The sequence below is a fragment of the Acinonyx jubatus genome, chromosome C2 (assembly GCF_027475565.1).
Source record: "Acinonyx jubatus isolate Ajub_Pintada_27869175 chromosome C2, VMU_Ajub_asm_v1.0, whole genome shotgun sequence".
Taxonomy (NCBI): Eukaryota; Metazoa; Chordata; class Mammalia; order Carnivora; family Felidae; genus Acinonyx; species Acinonyx jubatus.
This window is the reverse complement of record NC_069384.1, coordinates 1,506,212-1,520,953: the sequence shown is the minus strand read 5'-3', so window position 1 is coordinate 1,520,953 and position 14,742 is coordinate 1,506,212. Positions and strand designations below refer to the sequence as shown.

General features: G+C 53.9%; 1 protein-coding gene across 15 annotated transcripts in view; it reads left to right on the top strand.

Annotated features, from left to right (window-relative positions):
* Positions 1-14,742, top strand: part of ADARB1 (adenosine deaminase RNA specific B1) — a 138,674-nt gene that overhangs the window by 67,581 nt on the left and 56,351 nt on the right. For 2 of the 15 annotated variants that reach the window (XR_008297480.1, XR_008297481.1), the window contains exon 1: positions 3,000-3,228. The exons of 6 other annotated variants lie outside the window; for them this stretch is intronic. Coding sequence is in view for 7 of the 9 variants with exons in the window: in XM_053220441.1 (XP_053076416.1) it covers positions 3,027-3,228 (202 nt within the window). In the remaining 2 variants the exon portion in view is untranslated. Of the gene's footprint in view, positions 1-2,999; positions 3,229-14,742 lie in introns of those variants that run through there. 7 more of the 15 variants (XM_053220441.1, XM_027041424.2, XM_053220440.1 and 4 more) reach the window with 7 other exon arrangements.

Below are 14,742 nucleotides of genomic sequence, written 5' to 3'. Positions count from 1 at the left end.
TTCTGACAGTATTAAGCTCTTTCTTCTGCATAAGAGAGTTCCAGAAGTTCTGGCTCTATTTCTCAAATTGCTGCTTCCTTGGTTCAGTCCCCATTAAGATACCCTTGGGCCCAGTCCCAATGGCTGTGTGCTCCCCTCCTGAGCCTGTGTGTCCTCGGAGGGGTTGGAGCCCGTGTTGTTCTCTGTGCTCCAGGCCCAGTGGCCGTGTGCTCCCCGCCTGGGCCCTTGTGTCCTCAGAGGGGTTGGAGGCCATGCTGTTCTCCGTGCTCCTCTCACACGAGTCCCTTGCTGTGCTCTGGGTTTTGAGCTTCTGGCTTGTCCTCAGCATCTCCAGCCTGGTTAATCAGAGTGTGTAGCCATTTTCACGGTTAGGTACCTAACTTGTTTTGATGCGTAGCAAGGGAACAATTAATAAAAAACAAACAAACAAACATGGGAGTACCCAGGCTTTAAATACAATAAGTAACTTGGTATTATAAAATAAGTCCAAAGAAATTTTCTCGTTTCTTATTTAAAGTAATTGAAGACTACATATGTTTTCCTTCATGGTTTCCTTTGTGGTCTGTTGGTTCTCATTCCTGTGGGTTCCTTTTAAATTCCTCCTTTGGGGATAGAGTGTGCTTCTGAACTTGACAGGGATTCCAAGCTCCCAAGGTCCCGAGCGGCCGCTGGCAGGAATGCCAGTGCAGGTGCGTGGTGCCGGCGACGATTTTTTCCAAGGCCACTTGTCACGTGAAGTTGTGAAGGCTCTGATCTCTGTCTGGAGAGAGGGAGGTTGTTTGGTGTCCAAGTGCTGCTTCTACCAAACTAGGGCATCTTGGGTATGTTAGGCCAGGCCTGTGCACAGCACAGCAACAGGGCACCTCCAGCTTGGTGGCCACAGAGCCGTAAGAACTCCACCTGCCTGTGCGTTGGTCCTGCATGGTCCCCGTGGGAACCATCTGGCTATGCACGTGGACGGTGCCCAGACCTGATGTTCCCGGCCCCCAGCCTGCTCCCCGCCCCCGCTTTCAGGCTGGGTTCCTTCCAGTGTCTCCTAAGAGCCGGGTTCTGTGGTTCCACCTGCCGCTGCACTTTCTTCTTCCTCCCTGAGGATGGGCCGTGGGTTCTGTCCCGCCGGTGCCTGGAGGCTTCGTAGGGGTGGTCTGCAGGGCTGGCCTGGCACCGTGGGCTGTCACTGTCACAATAATTCCCCCACCCCCAGCCCCACACCCATCTCACAGGCCGAGAAGGCTGTAAGAAAGAAGGATCTCTCTGCTTCCCGAAGGAATCTGTCCAGACCTGGGGAAGAGCCTTTGCCAGAAGCTTCTCTCTCAGTCCCACCCCCAAGGCCATGACATCCTCCATGAGTTTGTAAGCAACAGAGACATGGGACCACAAAGTCTAAAATACTTATTACCTGGTCCTTAGTCCAAACGATTAAAAATAAAATACATAATTGAGTTTAAAATAGTATAAAATTTGACTATATGCCTGTCAAAAATGTGAATTTCAGTAAACAAGCAAAATTCGGTAATTTGTTCATGTTTTCAGAAAATACTTTTTAAAAAATTATCTATTAAATGTAAGTTACAAAATATAAATTACAGTTAATATCAAACGTTTAAGTCAATTATTTAAAGACAACTGAATTTAAAAAAAAATTTTAACACTTATTTATTTTTGAGAGACAGAGAGAGAGAGAGAGCCCAAGCAGGGGAAGGGCAGAGAGAGAGGGAGACACAGAATCCGAAGCAGGCTCCAGGCTCTGAGCTGTCAGCCCAGAGCCCGACGCGGGGCTCGAACTCACGAACGGTGAGATCATGACCTGAGCTGAAGTCGATGCTTAACCGACTGAGCCACCCAGGTGCCCTGAAAGCTGATTTTTAATTTAGCACTTTGAAAATTTAGTTAGATCACATTAATAATTTTATAAAAAGTGGAACTCTCGGCGATGGTGGTGTCCCCCGTCGATCTGGCTGCCAGCACAGGGCATGAGTTACCTGGAGGGTGTCTGGGCGTGCACACGCACAAATGTGAGAGTAATAGGAACTGCTTGGTATGGGGGCACACTCCTCAGGCACCGTGTGCAGTTGTGTGGAATCCCGTGTCAGCTTGTGTGCCTGTAGAATAGTGAGCTGGAAAATGGATGCTGGGCGTTACTGGGAAGGAACTTTGTTATACAAGATACGATCGCTCTGCATTGAGAGGAGAGTTGGGTGAGTTCATCGGTCTCCTCTTCTACCCCAGTGCTCTGCCACGGCATCCTCCCCCTCCTGACTCCTCCCAGGACACCCCGGGTCTTCAGGGCTTTTGGGTGCAGGTGCCTTTTGTTCCAAGGATGCAGAGCCGAGATCTGGGATGGTGTCTCCCTGGGGCCTGAACGGCGTTCGTCTGGACAGGAGGGTGTTGAGGGCTGCGGCTTGCCCCGCGTCAGCCCTAGATGCTGGATCCCAGAGACAGCCCCCTGGGCTTGGTGGCCGGTGAAGACGCTTGGTGTTGGCCCCGCCCAGGGCCCCCCCCCCCCCCCCCCCCCCCCCCCCCGCAGAGGAGCCGGCAGGTCTGTGTGTGGCTCCGGAGGGGAGGGGGACAGGATCCCTGGAATGGGGCTGGGAGGGGGCGGGGAGGGGGGTGGGAACATAGGTGGGGCGTGCCCCACATCCAGGGTGGAGGGCTGTGGTCCCCACACCCGCACCCCGCACCGCACCGTGTGGCAGCCGCCTGCTGGGGCTCAGCGGGGCGCCGGTGCCCTGTGCTTTTCCGCAGCTTTGTTTTGTAAACCGCACTCCTGTAGGGACACTTCCACCTCCTCCTTTGAGGAGATCTGTCCCTTTTCAAGGCGACAGCAGACTTTTCCAGGCAGCACTGTGCGGGTCCCAGTGGAGCTTCCCGCTGCCCTGGAAGGGGTCCCCGCGCGCCTTTCGCTCCCCGCTCTCGCTGCTGTGTCCGGGCCTGCACGGAAGGGTTAACTGTCACACGTCACTGCTGGGCGGTGTGCTTCGAAGGCGCTGTGGTGTTGGCGAAGCCCTGGTTCTGCAGTTTGAGGGATGAGCCGGGGGCAGAGGGGGGCTGCTTCCCCGAGGCGGCAGGGGGTGCCTGCTGGCGGTGGTGGTGGCCGGGGCCAGGCGGCGCTGGCCTCGCTCGTCCACATGGCCTCGCTCCTTGCCGGCCCCGTGAGCACGGGGGCCTTCTTCGGCATCGCGGGGCGTCGATGGAAAAGGAGGCGCAGGAAACGCTCCGAGAGGAGAGGTAACCCGTTTGGCTCTGATCCTAAAACGTAAACGCTGGGCTGGCCTGTGATCCCATGCTTTCTGGGGCGGACTGCTTCGGGGTCCTGCCGATGCCGGGGACCTCCCGCCTCCCCTTTCCAGGTGCCTCGTTCCTTACGTTGGTGTCGTATACAGTTTGAGAGGGGGCTTGTTTTAGAAGGTAGGTTTAAAAGCGCATGTATAGAAGGCATTTTAGCCTCAGTGTTTAAGGTATATTTTTAGGAAGAGGTTTATGAAGGCTTAGGAGTTTGTAGTGTTGGGTACTAAAAGATTTTTCCTCCTGAGACAGACGCTTCATAATGACTTCTCCTTCGCTGCCACTCTTTGTTGGTAACTTTTGTAGCCTTAAAACTCCTCTTCACGCTGTGGGAAGTAAGGCTGCGGCAGCCCTTGTGAGAATAGTTTCCTTTTAAGAACACGGAGAACAAGTTCCTTGCATTCAGCACCAGGTCATTTTAGTCTCTAGTTCAACTTGATGTTTTAGGGCATTGAAACTCTGCGTACCTTTTCTTAACACCAGGCTTAAAAGCTCTCCATGGCGGTAAAAGTCACAAACCACTGGCCGTGGGGTGAGCTGTTGCTCAAAGGGTGTGGAGAGTTCACCGTCCTCGTACACTGACAGTTAACTAATCGAACGTGTGTCAGGTGAAAAGATGCTTCTGGTGAGGGGACTGGCCTGCCGTCCAGTGAGCCTCCCTTGGTGGGCGTCCCCTTCTTGCCCACCAACTGGTAGGACCAGGACGCCGTTGCACTACCCCCGAATGCTTGGGATGATCTGTGGCCGGAGAGTGTCACCCCTGCGGGGAATAAGGCGAGCCACCGTGTTCAGTGTGACTTCCCAGAGAAAAGAAGAAGAAAGCCACCTGAGAGGAGCAGTCGTGCTGAGTCCACAAAGATGCTTGCGCCCAACAGGGCTGTGTCTGGGAGCAGTGAGGGCGTCGTCATCTGTAGACTTCAGGGGCGGACATCATGCCGGTGTGTGCATCCGGGAGGAAAGCGCCGTGCCCAGGGGACGCATGCCCAGGGGACCCGGTGCTGGGGCCTGCAGCTGTGGCACACCCCTGCCTCAGGCTGCTGTGCTGCCCTTTGTTCCCTCAGTTAAGCATTGAAAAGAAGGGTGTCCTTAAGACAAAGGTAAAAGCAAAAACTAAGAAATGTTGATTAAACACCCTGAATTTAGGATGGCCACTATTCTTTTCCACGGCCCCTCATCACTAAGCATTTGAAGAAAATATTGAAAAGTACAAGAATAATGGTCAGTTTTTGGTTTGTTTTTTTTTTTTTTGGAACTTGCTGTGATTCGGATGATTGGTGCTAGTCCCACTCGATGGGGATGAATGTCCAAATGTCCTCTTCGTGCATTCTAGAATCTTTTTCTTCTCTAGGAAAACCATTTTCAAACAGGCTGTAATTTTGGGGCAACAGCGTGAGAGACAGAGTGCTGCGAGATGGAGCAGTCAAGCCCCCGGATCGAGCGAGTGGTGTTCACTGCGCGGTCCCGTGTGTGGAAGCCCACGGTGAGGGTTCCCGAGCAGCAGAATGTTGTGTGTTAGTTTCCCTTCGGCCTTTAAAAATGATCAGTGTTCCACTTATATCAAATGGGCAAAGTTTTACAAGATATGAAACATAGTCTCTTAGTATTATACAATCTTAAGGTGCTCCAAATCATGTGTGTTGAATTTTTCCTAAGACTGGTATAATGTGAGCTTTTCCAAACTTAATTCTGTGTTATAACAGCGTAGCAGCGGGTTATGTGTTGGCCTCAGGAGTGATACGGTCTCAGGGATCTTTCATGGCTTCCGAATGACCCACAGTCACTCCCTTCTCTGGTGCGGGTCACTGGCTGTTGACTGTGTGAGGCTCACGTAGATTGGCTGAGTCATCAGAAGATTACGGTTTAAAAGGAATACTGTGCAATTTCAACATCACCCGGGACCTCCACAAAGCAGAGGCTGCTGGGACAGTCAGGCCCCACACACCAGCCTTCCCGGGGCCCCAGCCAGTCCAGGTGGCTGCCGCTGTTGCCTTCTTTCCACTTGGGGCACAGCTGCTGAGTAAAACATTGTGGCAGGGGGGTGACGCAGCATTCTCTTGCCCCCCCCCCTCATTGTGTGAGAGAGCCTCTGTCTTCCACATTAAAGGCTTTCTCGTTGAATACTTACCTGTCTTAATTGTGATAACGCCCTTGTCTGTGCCTAGCCCTCCCGCACCCCGTCTGATGACTGCTGTCACATGGGCAGCAGCTGTGAACTGTGCTGAGGTCTGAGGCTGGGATCCCCCATGTTTCCAGGATCAAAAAGAGAACAGGATGTGGGGACCGTTTGTAGAAATGGAGACCCAGACCCATAGAGGTGTGCTTCCTCTGAGTCCTGCTGCAGAACAGGCCATCTATTCCGTGTAGAGTGAGGAGATGCAGCCGGTTGTGGGTGAAGCAGGCAGCACCCGAGAGAGCAGGTGGCTGTCACACCAGGCTTCTCCCTGGTCTCACCTTGCTGAGAGAGTGCCTCCTTGTGAGGTGCCAAGCACCATGACAACTCGAGACACAGGGTTGGATGGAATTTACTCGTCTATCCACCCATCTACCCGTTCATTCATCCACCCATCCGTCTCTCATCCATCCACCCGTCTACCCATTCCTTATTTATCTACCCATCCATCATCCATCCACCTGCTTATTTATCCATCCATCCACCCATCCTGTCCACCACCCACCCATCTACAGCTCTACCCATTCACTCATTCATGTACCCGTCCATCATCCACCTACTAATCCATCTATCCTTCCACCCATCTACCTATACATCGTTCACCTGCCTGTCCATCATCCACCCATTTACCCATCTACCCATGCATCCATCCATCCATCCATCCGACAGTACCCATTAGAGCCTTTGGTGTGCTGGCACCAGGGGTTTGGGCATGCACAGGACAGGCAGGTGTAGGTGATAGGGTGGCAGTGGCAGAAGGACTGCCCCAACTCTCAGGCTTGGGATTTGCCCTGGAATGAGCCACCTCAAGTACCATTTGGCGGACGAGGAGGGTGGATTTGTGTGATGCACTCTGCTCCGCTCTGTGTGTTGGGGAGGAGGGGATGGCTCTTCCCCAGTCTCTGGCAGGAATCGACGTCGCCTGTCTTCCAGGAGAAGGGCCCACGCGCAGACAGTTGCTGAGCCCTGCACCCCAACAGTGAACAACAGCAGAAGATAGAAGGCCTAGGTTTTCTAGAACCTGTTGTGACAGATGTATGTGCATTTCATGGCTTTCATGCTGAGGGGCTTCCCGGCACAGGTGGGGACCCTGCTTGCTTGGGAGGAGCTCCTTCAGCCAGAGGGGACGCTTTAGAGAAGGTCAGAGACGCTGCAGGTCGACAGTTGAAATCGTAAAGCAAACCTGTAGAGTAAGGTTTGTGAGGTTGTTCTGGAAATAGTATGAAAATTGGCTCAAATCTGAACACTGCCTGTTCTTAGTGTAATTATTAGTGTTCACATTGAAAATATCATTCACGTTGGCTTCTTTTCCTGATTCCAGAAAATACAGTGTGTTTTTCAGATAAGCAAGATTTTAATTAGGTTGTGTTAAGCAGAGTAAATAGAGACTGCGTTGCAAATGCGTTGCTAGCGTGCATCCATTTTGAAGGACAAAGCGTGGTTATAACAACAATGCTCTGTGAAGGCTTTTCTTCCACCATAGTCGATTCTGAGCTGGTAACGTTTTGTTGTTCTGGAATCAGGCTTCAACAACGCGTGTGCATTTGCTCAGGCATGCCATGGTGGGGAGCAGGGGAGGCCGCAAAGGAGAGCGAGCACGGCGGTCCGTGCACGTGCGAGCACAGGCGGGCAGTGCGAGGGGAGAGGGCCAGAGGGCATGACCGCGTGAGGCGCAACCCCAGTGCTCTGAGACAGAGCCGGCCCCTGCCGTCTGTCACCCGTGGCTTCAGGCTTCTTTTTGTTCTTTGCCAGAAGGTTCGGGAGTCACGCAGGGGGTCGCCCCCCGTGCCGGTCCAGCAGAGGAGGGTGGGCGAGAACACAGAGTGGCACCCAGGTGGCTGCATGGCCAGGCCTGGAGGCACAGCGCGCGGGATGAAGAACGCAGCGCCTCCCCAGGGAGAGAGCCCTGCGTCTTTGCCCACCACGTCATGTGGCGCACCCTGGGCGGGTGGCCTGGGAGCCTCGTGACGGATACCCCCAGCCGGAGTATGCACCCTGCCCTCGTGTGGGGCCTCTTACACCCCAAGTCTGGGGGGATCGCTGGCTCCATCCCGGGGGTTCTCGCTCGTCCTCTGGACCCCCTTCTGCGGTGGCCGTGGGACAGTGCGGGAGAGAGCCGGCGGCCATCCGAGGGGTTTGTGGGGACCTCGTAAACCACAGAATTTCATCTCAGGCAGACTCGTTTCTGTGTGTTTGCTAGGTATAAAACAGACACGTTTAGAATAGTATGTGTAATGGTGCCGATCGAGTGGAATGATGCCTCAGATTTGCAGATCGTCTCAGTGCTCAGACTCCTTTGGTCCCCTGGTACCAGCGATGTCCGTGTACGGAGGCTCCTGGCGAGTTGGGGGGCCTGCCCCAAGGTCACCGTGTGGCCCTCCCTCACTGTGCCCCCGGGTAGCCACATCCTGCTGGCTTGTCATCTGCCTGGCAGGTTTTAGTTCTGCGTGTGGTTCGGCCACTTGCAACGTCTCTCTGACTCCGACGTTGTGCGGGTCTGCAAGGCATCCTGTATTCGCCGTTACACCTGCGGGACGTGTGCAGCTCTGTCAGGGGCTGCAGCACAGGGGACTGTGGAGACCGAGCCCACCGGCTTCAGACGGGGGTCTGCGACTTCCCAGCCCGCTTTCAGAGTCTGCAAAGTAAGGCATGTGTAGGACGGTGGCTCAGAATGAAAACTCCATTTTTGTCCTTATGGAAGCAATGCTTATTGTAAGAAATCGGAGATACAGGCGCAAAATTAACTTCATGAAAAAGGAAAAGTGATCATTCTTTTTTTTAGCTTTTAAAAACGTTTTATTTATTTTTGAGAGAGACAGAGAGCAAGCAGGGGGAGGGGCAAAGAGAGAGGGAGACCCAGAATCCTGAGCAGGCTCCAGGCTCTGAGCTGTCAGCACAGAGCCTGACGCGGGGCTCGAACTCACAGACCGTGAGATCGTGACCTGAGCCGAAGTCTGACGCTTAACTGACTGAGCCACCCAGGTGCCCTGCAAAGGTCATAATTCTTTTAGCGAAACCTTTAAATCTAAGCAGTCTTCATAGTTTCTTTGAATCTAAGCAGTGTTCATAGTTTCGTCCAGTTGTTAGAACTGGAATCAGAGTTCGAAGGTTAGTGGCAGTTCAGTCTTCGTGTTGTGTTATTATGGTGGGAGCCCCGTAGTGCTGACTCGTGCTTCAGGCCTTCCCAGCGTCCCCCTGGGAGGTGAGCACACACTCGAAGACCCCCACCCCACCGCGGTGCTAGCTGCTCAGAGCCCTCCTGCTCGGGGGGTTTGCCTGGAGCACCTCTTACAGCCCCCTGCTCTCTCCCACCCGGTCCTGCTGAACCTTGGGATGGTTTTACCCCCTCCCAGACACCAGCATGGAGAAGGCCAGTCAGGCCAGGTGTTCCCGCAGGAGGCATGGCCTTGGCCTTCGTGGAGGCCACTCATTTCTGTTCACCGTACAGGGACCCTTCCCTGTACTCAGCCAACCTGTGACTTTAATGCTCTCTGACAGTTTGACAACTGACATCTTTCTTTGCTTACTTACAAAGAGGTACAACTAAGAAGCTTATCAAAGCCCATTTACATTTATTCTTTTATAAGTTTTGTTCCTGTTTGTGTACCATTTTTTAAATTGGGTGTTTGTGTTTGTATTATTGACTATAAAGGCTATTGAAAGATCGCCTGAGGAGACGTGGCTCTTATGTCCAGGTGGGCTGGCACAGGGAGGTCACTGAGTCTGTCCCACCCCCTAGTCCCACCCCTCCCTCCCTCAGGGTCATCTAGAAGGTGTTGCCTTCTGACAGGGGCGCTCCAGGGCCCCTGGATGTGCAGGGAGATGCACGGCCATTTATCCAGGGGACTCGGCAGAGCTGATGGAAGAAGTCAGCCTTTCCTGGAGGTGCTCTCCCTCTGGCACCTGCCATCACACCCGTGGCCCACCAGGTGTGGATCAGGGGCTGGGTGAGGACTGGGCCTCAGGCTGTGTGAGCCCCAAAGCAAGTTGTTTTTGTGTTTTGTGTTTGTGGGCACACCAGTCGGCCCATTCTCCTGCTCTGACTTGGTGCTGCATGTGGCCCCGTGCGGTTCTGGGCTTCATTTCTTCGTGACCATGACCATGCCCGGCTGTGCAAGGTGCTGACTGCGAGTGACTCAGTCCTGGCTGCTCTGTTCTGTGCAGCCAGCCCAGTGCTCAGCTGAGTGAGCTGGTTACGTGTAAGGGGGCGGTTCCAGGGCTCACGTGTCTAGAACACTGGTGTACTGAAAATCTTCCCGGATAGGATTTTAACTCATAATATAACTGGCTTTTATATAAGTAAGATGCACTTTTGTTGGCTGATTGTTTGCATGCGATGCCCCACCTGACTCTGGTTTCTTATCCTCTAATGTAGTCATTGTGCTGTCGAGTGCAGAGTTCACAGATTGCACATGCAAGGGTACTGCTTAGAGGCGAACTTGAGACTTGACTTTGAAAATATATTTCTTTAAGAATTACTTTAATGCTGGGGCTCCTGGGTGGCTCAGTCGGTTAAGCATTTGACTCTTGATTTCAGCTCAGGTCCTGATCTCACAGTTTGTGAGTTCAAGCCCCACGTTGGGCTCTGCACTGGCAGTGCAGAGCCTGCTTGGGATTCTCTCTCTCCCTCTCTCTCTCTCTGCCTCTCCTCTGCTCATACTCTCCCCTCTCTCTCAAAATAAATATATAAACCAAAAAAAAAATTTTTTTTTGAAAATCTTAAAAAAAAGAATGACTCTAAGTCCCTGGAAAGTATGAATAAGCAGCCTTTCTACTGTGTGCTGTGGAATTTATAGTGTGGACACAATCAGTCCCCTGCACTTGTCTGCTGTTGTCTCAGTATCTCTGCTTCAATTACTGTCTGTCTCTTGTTGTGTCAAGTGAGCCTGGAGATCTGATTTACCAAAAACAGCCTCAGGCGATGGGACGTGGAGAAGCATCTGTGCTGGCCTGCTCCGAGCAGTGGTGGTGAATGGCCGACACCTGCGTGCAGGGACCGGGCCACATGCTGTGAGCGTTACTGACCAGAGAGACCCGGAGCCCCGAGAGCCTTGCAGAAGGCCTCCTGGCTAGAAATTGAACCGGGCTCGCTGGGACCATCACACCAGCACCCCCCTCCACCTGCTAATAGCCGTCCTGCAGGCCACACATAAGTGCGTCAGGCTTCCAGTGGAGTGTGACCTTGAACAAGGCCCTTATGACCCATGTAAGAGGAGAGTAATAATCATAGATACTGGGAAAACATTTCTCAATCATGAGTTGTACTCAGAAGATAACCTTTCACATTGGTAGGAACCAGATCACAGCTGCTTTGTTTACAACTATTTCTGATTTAAGGACTCAAGAGGAAAGTTAGTACTTAACTTTAGACACGTTTTCGAGAAAGCTGCTAATAGAGATACAAGCAGGAGTCAAGATGTGATTAGTTGGGGTCACTGCAGACAGGACGCCCCCATCTTGCACACCAGGAGGCACAGAGGATCATCTCTGAGGCCTGCTGGGAAGGGCAGGGGGGTCCGGCCAGAGAGGAACGCTCAGGGGGATGGGCGCTGGGACTGGTTCTGGGGGAGCAGTGGGCCTTCTGGAGCAGTGGGGCAGCCGCAGCGGTGGTCCGGGGCCTTCTGGGAGCAGTGGGGAGGCTGCAGCAATGGCCTGGGGCCTTCTGGGAGCAGTGTGGTGGCCTCAGCGGTGGCCCAGGGCCTTCTGGGCACGTAGCGTCTATGGCTCCAGTGGTCACAAGCCTGGGAGCCTGCCGTGGTGGGGCTCACGTGCAAGCCTGTGCTGGGGGAGAAGTCACACATGTTTGGGGTGCTCTGTTGGCCATGTCAGGAAAACCCTAGAGAGCAGGTTTGCATCCTTGGGTGGAAGCAAGTGACTAGAAGCATGTTGGAAATCTGGGGCTCTCGTCTTTGCCAAGGCAGTCTCCGTGCTCGCCCTCTGCTTTGGGCCCGTGTGCTCGCTGCTGGCCGGCTCCTCGGCGGGGTGCCCAGTGTGGGAACTTCTCTGGTCGCTGTCTCCCCATGCCGCCGTGCTGAATGCGGCCCGGCTCAGCGGCTGGGGGCTTTGTGTTCTCTAATAAGGTCCTGGTTGTTAACAGTAGCTCGTCTGTTTTTGGACGAGTTGACATGTAGTTGGCACGTTTTAGTAAAAGTTATAAATTAGGAAAAATTGATAAAATCCTGTGTCTTTCCTTCTGGCAAAGACCAACACATGGCCCTCATTAGAGCAGCAGACACGGAGCGGATGGAACCCGAGAGGAGCCAGCACATCGTGCTCCCGTCCAGTAGGCCGCCGGCCATCTGGGGTGTTTGTGGTCTCAGAGCAAAGTGCGGCCTATTTAGGGGAATCAGCTGTAGCAGCAGGTTAAGCCCCTGGGACGGGGCAGGCGCTGGAGGTGGGAACTCCTGACCAGCTGCGGGGCTCGGCGGGGTTGTCTGAGCTGCGGTGAGCCCCGTGTATCTGACACAAAGGCAGGGCTCTGGAGAAGGAGCTGGACGTGGGAGAGCTCGGGGTCGCTCGTCGGGCCCATCCTCACAGGCGGGTGCTGGGCATGTAGAGGCCAGGAGGCCGAGGTGCCTGGCCTCACAGCCTAGTGGGGGAGGCCGGTGGCAAGTGGGGAGGCAGGCCGCACATCACAGGCCTCGGTGAGTGGAGGGAGGTGAAGAGCGACACTCTGGCTTAGGACAGTGGCAGATCCTCTCCCGGGTGGCGGCCTGTGAGGAGGTGCAGCCTGCCATGATCTGGGGGAAAAGCAGGCAGGTCTGGTGACCCGAGATCATGCGGCTCCGTGTGGAAAAGCAGCTGGCAGGGTGCTGAGGATGCCCCTGGGATGGGCGTGTTGAGGAGGGACCAGGGCGTCCCCCTGTACGGGGAGAGGTGGCCCCCTGGCTCCAGCAGGCGGTGGGGGAGCCTGTGGGTGTGGGTCCGAGTGCTGCAGGACTTCCTGGTGACCTTTATGAGACACGCTGCTGCGGTGTGGGGGCGATGTCCGATTCCAGGGGCAGACAGCGGCCGCGTCACAGGGAGGATGCGCGGGGCCCCGGCTCGAGATGCCCGGTGCACGGGACGGGGCAGAGGTGGGGAGGCTGGGATGTGTGGTGCTTACTTCGGGAGAAGAGCTGGCGGGGGGTGGGGGGGGAGGAGAGAGAACCCGGGTGGCAGGAGGTGTCAGGCTTGAACACCGGCTGCATGTGCGCAGGGCAGGTAAGACTGCAGAGGGGACACATTCACCCACGTTTGCATTGGTGCAATCACTACCAAGCCTGCAGCCGATCCAGAAGACGCCAGGGTCTCCTGTGCGCCAGGCCTCGCGGGGCCCTCCCGCCTCCCCCACAGCACCGCCCCTGCACCCTCTGCCCCCAGGTGCCACCCGTGCCCTCAGCATTAACGGGACGGGGGACTTTGCCCGCAGCGACAGGGCTGCAGCTCCTGTCATTTGTCCGATGGCAAAGGGGGTCACTGTCGTGTTTGTCCTCCTGACGTGTGTGCTCTTCTGATTCGGTAGATTCCCCTTCTCTTCGGTGTTCCCCTGCTGACATGATGAATGCTGTTGTGCATCGCTGTGCCCTTTTTTAAAAAAATTAAGACTTCGCGTTTTTAGAGCAGATTTTGATTCACGGCAGAATTGAGGAGAAACACAGATTTACCCCCGCTCCGCCAAACACCACCTCCTGCATTACTAACACCCACCACCTCAACGGTGTGCCTCTTACGGTGGACAGCCTGCACTGGCACGTCCACACCCGATCTTACGATGTTGGCTACTATCTGTGGGTTTGCACGAATGTGTGATAACACGTGTCCACCATCATAGTATCACAGAGCTTGTTTTCACTGCCCTAAAAATCTCCGCATTCTACCCATTTATCCACACCACCCCCACCACCCCTGGCAACCCCTGACCTTGCTGTTGTCTCCATGCTCCCGCCTTTTCCGGAACGTCGCACAGATAGAATCGTACAGGATGCAGCCTTTTCAGATTGGCTGCTGTCACTTAGTGAGATGCACCTGCGGACCCTCCGTGTCTTCGTGGCGTGACGGCCCGTTCCTTCTTAGCGCCGAATACCATCCCGTCGTCTGGACGCACCCGTGTGTTTGCCCATCACCTCCCGAAGGGCACCTTGGTTGCTTCCAAGGTCTGGCAGTTATGAATAAAGCTGCCAGAAACATCGGCCTGCGGGTTGTCGTGTGGACGTGAACATTCACCTCCTCTGGGTAGACCTCAAGGAGCACGACCGCTGGGTCGTATGGTCAGAGTGTGTTCAGTTTTGTAAGAAACCGGCAAACCTTCCTCCGCGGCGGCTGCCCCTCCCTGCTTTCCCACCAGCAGTGAGGGAGTATTCCTTCTGCTCCGCGTCCCCACCAGCGATCCGTGTTGTTGGTGTTCCGGGTTGTGGCCGTTCTCACGGGTGCACGGTGACGTCGTTGTCGTTTTCATTTTCTTTCTTTTTTTTTTTTTAATATGAAATTTATTGTCAAATTGGTTTCCATACAACACCCAGTGCTCATCCCAACAGGTGCCCTCCTCATTTTCATTTTCCTGATGACATGTGACGTCTGTATGTCTTCTCTGGTGAGGTGTCTCTTCGGGTCTTTGGCCTACTTTTTAATCGGGTTGTCCGTTTTCTTATTGCTGAGTTTTAAGTGTTTGTGTGTTTTGGATATATCTTCTTTTATCAGATAAACGTGTTGCAAATATTTCTCCCAGTCTCTGGCTTGTCTGCTCACCTCTTACCAGTGTCTTTCACAGAACAGAGATTTTACATTTTGACGCAGTCCAGCTTATCAATTAGGTTGTACCTTTGGTGTTGTATCTAAAAAGTCGTCCCCCTGTCCAAGGTCCCCGAGGATTTCTCCGGTATCATCTTCCAGGCGTTTGATAGTTTTGCATTCTACGTTTGGGTCTGCGATCCGCTGTGAGTGAACTGTTGTGAAGAGTGTAAGGTCTGCGTCCAGATTCCCCTTCGAGCGCCCCTCGTGGAAGAGACTCTTTGCCCCCTTGATTGCCTTTGCTCCTTTGTCAGGGATCCGTCGGCTGTCTCCGTGTGGCTCTCCTTCTGGGTTCTCCGTTCTGTCCCATGGACCGATTTGTGTGTCCTTTCTCCACCACCACACTGTCTTGATCACTGTAGCTTTACAGCGAGTCCTGAAGCCAGTAGTGTCGGTCCTCCAACTTTGTTCTTTTTCAACATTGTGTTGGCTATTCTGGGTGTTTTGTCTCTCTATAAACTTTAGAATCGGTTTGTCAATAGCCACAAAATGACTTGCTGGGGTTTTGATGGGGATCA